General features: G+C 34.7%; 1 protein-coding gene across 1 annotated transcript; it reads left to right on the forward strand.

Annotated features, from left to right (window-relative positions):
• The first annotated feature begins 6,915 nt into the window (after positions 1-6,915).
• LOC111798223 (cyclin-D4-2) lies at positions 6,916-8,978 on the forward strand. The gene is made up of 6 exons (XM_023681245.2): positions 6,916-7,596; positions 7,778-7,864; positions 7,953-8,051; positions 8,131-8,323; positions 8,407-8,525; positions 8,618-8,978. The coding sequence occupies exons 1-6, from the start codon at positions 7,291-7,293 to the stop codon at positions 8,855-8,857; spliced, it is 1,044 nt and encodes a 347-aa protein (XP_023537013.2). The 5' UTR covers positions 6,916-7,290; the 3' UTR covers positions 8,858-8,978.

The following is an 8,978-nucleotide window of genomic DNA, read 5'->3' on the forward strand; positions in this document are numbered from 1 at the left end:
CTTTTATTTAACATTAGTCGTATAATTTAGGATAAATTTCAAACATTTTTTTTTTTTTAGTATAAATTTCAAACGTTGTTGTCACTTTAGTAAGTGATGGAGGTGGGCATGTCGCATTATTTGACTTATAACCTCAATAATCAATCTTTTTGTTTGTCTTTTTGTGGATTTGATTGTTCGAAGCCATAAGACTTAAGTGTGAAAGAAACCGAACATTGAATGTTAACTAAATGTCAATTTCTTAAAATTGCACGAATTTTTTGTGAGGTCCCATGTTGGTTGGAGACGGGAACGAAATGTTTCTTATGAAAGTGTGGAAGTCTTTTCCTAATAGATGTGTTTTGAAACTGTGAGGCTGATAGCGATACGTAATGGGTCAAAGCGGACAATATCTACTAGCGGTGGGCTTGGACTGTTAGAAATTGTATCAGGGTTAGACACCGAGTAGTGTGACAGTAAGGATGTTGGGTTCTCAAAGGGGGTGGATTATGAGATCTCACCTCGGTTGAAGAGGGAAACAAAACATTCTTTATAAGGATGTGGAAACCTCTTCCTAGTAGACGCGTTTTAAAATCGTGAGACTAACAGCGATATGTAACAGGCCAAAACGAACAATATCTGTAAGCGGTGGGCTTGGGATGTTACAAATGGTATCAGAGCTGGACATCGAGCAGTGTAAAGATGTTGGGCCTCAAGGAAGGTGGATTGTGAGATCTCAAATCAGTTAGAGAGGGGAATGAAACATTCCTTATAAGGGTGTGAAAACTTCTCCCTACTAGACACGTTTTAAAACCGTAAAGTTGACAATGATACGTAACGGACCAAAACAGACAAGAGCTCCAAAGTTATGTACGTACGGTTTGGATTAATCCTTCGTTGGATACCCTCTTAATTTTTTTTTTTATAGGAAACATGTGAGTGAATACAACGATCAGTGTTAAAAGCAATTTGAGACAATTAGGTATCGAAAACAATATCAAGTTCTCAAATAACACGGGAGTTCGAATCTAATAATATTATTATATAAGGTAATATTTATGTATATACCCTATAAGTTTAATTAAAAAACTATACTATAAAATTTAGCATAAAGTATTTTGTGTGGACCCTCTAAATTTCATCATATTCATAAAACTATAATTGGCATCTTTATGATTCAATTCAAGTGACATCCAGTTAGACATTACAACTTACAGATTTATAATGGCAAAACAGTCAGATGGAAAATTATAAAAATCTTGAAAGTAAAAAATAAAATTAATGAATGAAAATTGAAAAAAATTTAAAATTTTAAAATTTTAAAAGTCAATCCATTGCTTTATTACCTAAATCAACGCATCGACTCTAATGGTATGATATTGTCCACTTTGAGTAGTCTCCTTAATTGAGACTCGACTCCTTGTTCGACATGGCTTAGTTTAGGGCATGACTCTAATACCATGTTAGATGAACACGACTCTCCATAATGGTATGATATTGTCTACTTTGAGCATAAGCTCTCATGACTTTGCTATGGGCTTCCCCAAAAGGCTTCGTACCAATGGAGATAGTATTATTTGATTATAAACCTTTGATCATTCCCTAAATTAGCCGATGTGGGACTTTCATCCAACAGGATCAACCCGACCAACTCCAAAATAGGTTTACAATCTAACCGTACCCTACTTTTAATATTAAGAATATTTGATATTTATAACCAATGTTAATGATATCGACTTGTGAATGTTTTGATTATTATAACATGTATTGTGGATAAGTATGATTTTTTAAATAATTAAAAAAAAAAAAAACAAATTGATAATCCAACCCAACTCAACCCAAATTGAGTTGTGAACTCTATTCGGGTTGGTTAGGTCACTAACCTAGCTAACTCGAAATCTCGAGTCGGTCCAAAAGATTTTTCCAACCCAATTCGATTCATGTACACCTTTACTAAAATGTTTACTAATAAATGATCATAAATCCACCGACTCCATACCATTGTGGAGAGTCGTGTTTGTCTAACATAGTATCAAAGTCATGCCCTAAACTTAGTCGTGCCAATAGATTGGTAAATCCTCAAATGTTGAACAAAGAACTCCAAAAGAAAAAGGAGTCGAGCCTCCTCGAAGGCATAGTAAAAAATGGCTAAGACTCCAAAGAAGTCAAGGCTGGATTAAGGGGAGGCATACTTTGTTGGAGGAGAGGTGTTGAATGAGGAAAGTCTCACCTCGGCTAATTTTGGGAATGATCATGAATTTATAAGTGAGAATTAAATGAATTTTAATATTTATTAAAAGTAAGAAAAAATAATATAATAAAATGGGTGAAATTTAATGTGAAAAACACAGAAGATGGGGCGGATGTTGAGGAATTGGTTTGAAATTGGTTTATGGATTAATTAACATAATCATCCATGTTTATCCTTTTAATCCCACACTTAATTACTGAGTTAGTTTATTCAAGTAGTGAATCTCAAGGCCAAGGTTGTGTCCAAATGGTGGAATTTAAATCCTTTAATATAATAATGCCTTCCCATCCTCCTAATACTCAATAATTATAATTAATATACATAAATTTTAAATAATTATAAATGACAAAAGCTCGGATCTCAAATGTGGCTTCTATTTTATAACTAGACTTTCCCTTATGGTCTTTTTAAAATTTTCATAAAAATAATTAATATTGAGCGTTTTTTTATAGTTAAATAACAAATTTGCTCTGAAAAATGTTAAAAATTTGCTTCGTTCTCCTCTCTAATCGTAGGATCTCACAATCCACCCCTCTTGAGATCCAACATCCTCGCTGGCACACCACTCAGTGTCTGTCTCTGATACTATTTGTAATAGTCTAAACCTACCGCTATTAGATAGTGTCCTCTTTGGACTTTCCCTTATGGGCTTCCTCTCAATGTTTTGAAACGTGTCTGATAGGGAGAGGTTTCCACACCCTTAATAAGAAATGTTTCGTTCTCATCTCTAACTGATGTGGGATTTTACAATTCACTCCCCTTAGAGATCCAGCATCCTTGCTAGCACACTGCCCAGTGTCTGGGTTTGATACCATTTGTAACAGCTCAAGCTCACCGCTAGCAGATATTGTCCTCTTTGAAATTTTCCTTCTAGGCTTCCCCTCAATGTTTTGAAACGTGTTTGGTAGGGAGAGATTTGCACATCCATAAAAGAAATGTTTCGTTCTCCTCTTTAACCTATGTGGGATCTCACAATCCACCCTCCTTGGGGGCCAGCGTCCTCGCTAGCACACCACTTGATGTCTGACTCTGATACCATTTGTAACAATCCAAACCCACCGCTAGTAGATATTGTCCTCTTTGGACTTTCCCTTCTAGGCTTCCTTTCAGTGTTTTGAAACGTGTCTGATAAAGAGAGGTTTCCATGCCCTTAATAAGAAATGTTTCGTTCTCATCTCTAACTCATATGTAATTTCACAATCCACTCTCCTTAGGAGTCCAGTATCCTCGAAATAAAAATACCATTTGTAACAGTCCAACCTCACCGCTAACAAATATTATCCTAGTGGTTTCCACATCCTTATAAAGAATGTTTCGTTTCACTCTCCAACCGACGTGGGATCTCACAATTTATGATATTATATAAACTATAATCTAACTTTTTTCGAGATTATAAAGATTAAATTTGCGATTCAACATGTATGTAGAACGAGAAAGCTCAGGTATTCGACCAAAAAGCGTTATATTCCAAAAGCAAGAGAATATGGGGCATGCTAGTGTGAGAGCAAAAGGTTAAAAAAGAGGGTAAAATTCCAAAGGTGACAAAAAGAGCATTTGAAAAAGGGAGGAGAGAGAGAGAGAAAATGATACTCTAAAGTGTCTTTAGGGTTGTAATTTTGAAAGTTGCCCTTAATGAGTAGGGATGGATGCCCTTGGTCTTGGGTGAATCCAAGGACAAGCATCCTAAGAAATTAATGTTGTTACTAATAAAATAATATTTAAATATGTTATTACCAATGTTTTGGATTTGTTTATTACTTTATAAAATTAAAAAAATACCAAATTTATAATTTCAATGCTAAACACAAAAATATAGCGACGTACAAAAAAAGGAGATGTTTGTATATACATAAATAACTATATGTTATTTTTTTTTATGTTCTACTTGAACATATAATTCTCATTTTCCGTGCTTCTTTAATAATTTATTTTAAATTTTGTAAATATTGTCAAACGAACAAAAATATTTAATGATATAAAATCGAGGTCAATTAATATACATCTATATACTTCTCCTCGTCTCAATTTTGTCTTTATCTTATATCTTAAAAGGTGATAATTTTTTGTAGTTCATTAATACGTGGGTAGTGGAATTTGTTGGACGATGAAAGTCTCACATCGGCTAATTTAGGGAATAATCATGTGTTTATAATAAAAAAAATACTCTCTCCATTCGTACGAGACATTTTGAGGAAGCCCAAAGCAAAACTATGAGAGCTTATACTCAAAATGGACAATATCATACCATTTTGGAGAGTCGTGTTCGTCTAACATGGTATTAGAGTCATGCCCTAAATTTAGTCGTGCCAATAGATGGGTAAATCCTCAAATGTCGAACAAGGGACTCCAAAAGAAAAGGAGTTGAGCCTAGCCTCCACGAAATCATAGTAAAAAATGACTACGACTCCCACATCGGCTAATTTATGCTCAAAGTGGACAATATCATACCATTGTGAAGAGTCGTGTTCGTCTAATAGAATCGAAAAAGGAGTATACTTTGTTCGAGGGGAGGTGTTGGATGATGAAAGTCCCACGTCAGCTAATTTATGCTCAAAGTGGACAATATCATACCATTGTGAAGAGTCGTGTTCATATAAGAGAATCAAGCGTACGCTCAAAGTGGATAATATCATACCATTGTGAAGAGTCGTGTTTATCTAACAGAATTAAACGTACGCTTAGGACTAAAACATTATAATTTTGTCTATATATTTTTATTTAATTAGCTTTATTTTGAAAATTATTAAAAAGTTTTGATCACATGGTAACCTAAATTTAATAATGTTTAAAATTAATGAAATTTGTATGAACTTTTAAAATGAAATGATTTGCGTGCACCAAAAGGCGAGAGGCTCCAATGTGAAAAGCAAAGCAAAGCACCAAGAAAATAAAATATACATCTTTTTTATTTTTATTTTTTTAAATAAATTTGATTCTTAAATTAAATAAATGTTGGGAAATTAAAACAATTGAAGAATACAACTTTGACTCATTTTTTGTTCACAACATTTTTTCTCTTTATATGATTCATTTTTTATGTAAGCTTTTTCGTCCCGCTTTATTCTCGTAATATTTTTTTTATATTAATTAAAATTTTAAATATTAACATAAGATCTGTATTAATTGGAGAAAGGAACAAAATATTGCTTATAAGAACGTAAAAATTAGTATTTTAAATAAAAAAATAAAAATAATAATAATTCGAATTAAAAGAAAATAATAAATTTAATTATAGGAACGGATTCATTACAGGGGAATCCGTATATTAGGGAATATGTCTGTTATTTTTGTTTATATATATATATATATAATATAAAATAAATTAATTCTGATACGAGAAAATACCAAATATCAGTGTCAGTTTCGTAAATTTAGGCGCGTAAAAATGGGCCCACCTTCCCACACAGCAGCTCCTTCTGCTTCTGCCACAGTACACGTGTCAGCATGGGGACGAAAAAGACAGCATCCCAGTACGTTTGGCTACCCTCTTCGTGTGCACTAAATTACCGTTCTAACCCTGCTTCATTTGCGAAATTACCACAATAACCAGGCCCCACTTCCTCTCTGAATGGACGTGTCGCTTTATTTAGTTATTTCCTAAAGAGACTGCTTTTCAATATTTATCGCACCGTATTATTATTATTTTTTATTTAATGTAATTCCTAAAATATAAAACAACGGATTTCCAAAATATTTTTGCCTAAATAAATAAATAAATAAATACGCTGTCTTGCATCTAAAAAAAAAAAACAAAATTAAAAGGACAAATTACCATTTTAACCCTCAATTTCAATTTTTTTTAGTTAAATTACAAATCAGTCCTTATATTTTTTTTTTTTTCGTGATAAAAAGCATACACGAAAATTAAACTTTACCTAATAAATTCTCGATTTATTTTACACGTTCCTTAACTGAGATATTTTTTAATTTAACCTCTAATATTTAAACAGTTAATAATTATACTGTTATCTTGATGGTACGGTTCACAATAGTCACATAAACACATCTAATGAAAATAAAAAAAATAAATAAATATGTTCCCCTTTTTATCCCGTGGACATTCGTAGTGGGGCTTTGAGTTCATTCCTCCTTAGCCGGGAGGGCACTCTTTCCCCTTGAGAGCTTTCAGTTTAAGTAAGAAGGTGATCCATAATCAATGGAATTCGATGCTGCTTCGAATTGCATCTCCTCAAATAATCAACAAAAGAAATTTAAAAAACCCAAAACTAAAAAGTTAAATTACCATTTTAGCCCTCAATTTCAATTTTTTTTTTTTTCGTTAAATTACAAATTAGTCCTTATATTTTGACGGTTAATAATTATACTATTATCTTGATGGTACTGTTCACAATAGTCACATAAACACATATAATGAAAACATTCACATTTAAACGAATCTTTAAATCGTAAAAGTTAATTTAAAATTTTTAAACTGAAACGACGAGGGGTAAAATGGTAATTTTAGTGGGATATAATTAGATTTAATAAGAATTATAAAAATAAATAAATAAAAAGAAAAGTTGCGAGTTGGGTTGGTTGGGTTATTGGGAATGTCAGAGAAGGGACCAATGGCTTCTCCTAACCTGCTGCCCTTCTTCTCTCTAAATCCAGCCTGTAATTGAGAAAATAAAAATAAAATAAACGGTATTTATATATATATATATTGGAACTAAATTACTGTGTATTTCTATCACTTCCGTTCATACCTTCTGATTCCTTATATGTCCCTTCTTCTCCTTCTCCTTCCCTCTCCACTTTAACCTAAAAAGCCTCGCCTTTTTTCTCTCCTTCTTAATCTCCGGCGGTGTTTTCCGGCGCCATCTTGCAGGAACGGGGGCGGAGGGACGGCAAGAAATCGCCGGCTTAAAAAAAGTTGAAAAGAATTTAAAGAAGACGACCAAGAACAAGCCCATCTGCCTCTGCCCCTCTGCAACGCAATAGCTTTTTTGTTCTTATTTCCCAATCAATTTCTCCGTCTAAAAAGATCAATAACGATTTTTTCCACAGTTTCTTTGTAATCGGCTGTTTCTGGCCTCTGTTCCGCTCTGTTTTTTGCTTCAATGGCGCCTAGTTTTGACCTTGCAGTTACCAATCTTTTATGCGCTGAAGAAAATTGTATTTTCGATGATAACGATGATGACGAGTTTCTGGTCGCTCCTTGTGTTCTTACGAGTAATGGGTTTCAGAGTTTGCGTCACGGCGGCGGTCACGGCGGCGATGGGTTTCCGTTTACAAGCGATGAATGTTTGATTGAAATGGTGGAGAAGGAAACCCACCACTTGCCTGTTGATGGGTATCTCATGAAATTGCAAAACGGCGAGTTGGATGTTGGGGCTAGAAAAGATGCTGTCGATTGGATTGAACAGGTGGGTGTTCTTGTTTCTTGTGAATCGATCGTTTTGTTATTCCCTGTTGGTGTTTTGATCCCTGATGGCTGATGTTTTGATTGTTCTTTCTGATTGTTTAAGGTTGTTTGATGTGTTCATGTTTGATTGATCTATGTTTAATAGCCAATGTCGTTGATTATGTTGCTTGGATGATGAACAGGTGAGTGCTCGTTTCAATTTTGGTCCTCTCTGCACATACTTAGCCGTAAACTACATGGATCGATTCCTCTCCGCTTACACTCTACCAGTATGAACAATTGCCCTCCGTTTTTCGGTAACTCGGTTCGATCGATTCGATACGACACGATGTCTTATTGTTCTTGTGCCATTTGCAGAAAGGTAAAGTTTGGACAATGCAGCTACTGGCAGTGGCATGTCTGTCTCTTGCAGCCAAATTGGAGGAGACTGAAGTCCCAATCTCGTTGGATTTACAGGTTAACGATCATCACGATACTCGATCGATCGAAAACGATTTCGACCGTTTTCCTAATAATTGAGTTCATTCAATCACAGGTGGGTGGATCTAAATTTGTGTTTGAAGCAAGAACCATTGAGAGAATGGAGCTTTTAGTGTTGACAACATTAGGGTGGAGAATGCAAGCCGTTACGCCGTTCTCGTTTATCGATCATTACCTCAGCAAGATCCATCACGACGACAAGACATCGATCACCCGTTCGATTCGTTTACTATTGAACATAATTCAAGGTCATTTCTTGTTCCCTAAACATAAACAATACGTTCGCGTCGAGATATCGAAATGGTTTTGATTGATCGGGAAATGAACGCAGGGATCGAGTTCTTGGAATTCAAACCATCCGAGATTGCAGCAGCAGTGGCAATATCAGTAGCTGGAGAAGGTGAAGAAGAGACAGCAATTCCTCTTCTAATTCAGCCGAAACTCCACATGGTAATATCGAATGTGTTGTTTATGGATCATATTGTTCATCGATCATAATCTGATAGATACATGAATTTGAACGTCTCTCTCTTTTTGTGTAGGAAAGAGTAGTGAAGTGCATTAAGTTAGTGAAGGAGATGTCGGGGAAGACGGAGGAGGAGTCGAGGTCGATGTCTGAGGGGCCGCAGAGCCCGAGCGGGGTATTGAACGTGAGGTGCTTAAGCTATAAAAGCAATGAAAGTACAGCAGTTGGGTCATGTGCAAATTCTTCTTCACAACATAACGGTTCAAATGGTTCAAAGAGGAGGAGATTGAACAGAGCCTGTGAAGTGGAGCTTTAGTTTAGAACAAATAAATAAAAGGGTGATGGGAAGTGTGATCTTCCAGTCCTAAAGTAAATTTTTTGTGAGGATTTTGAAAAACAGGATAATTATAATATAAAAAGAATATATAAATATATAT

Source organism: Cucurbita pepo, chromosome 7 (assembly GCF_057944985.1).
Source record: "Cucurbita pepo subsp. pepo isolate OVF chromosome 7, ASM5794498v1, whole genome shotgun sequence".
Lineage (NCBI taxonomy): Eukaryota > Viridiplantae > Streptophyta > Magnoliopsida > Cucurbitales > Cucurbitaceae > Cucurbita > Cucurbita pepo.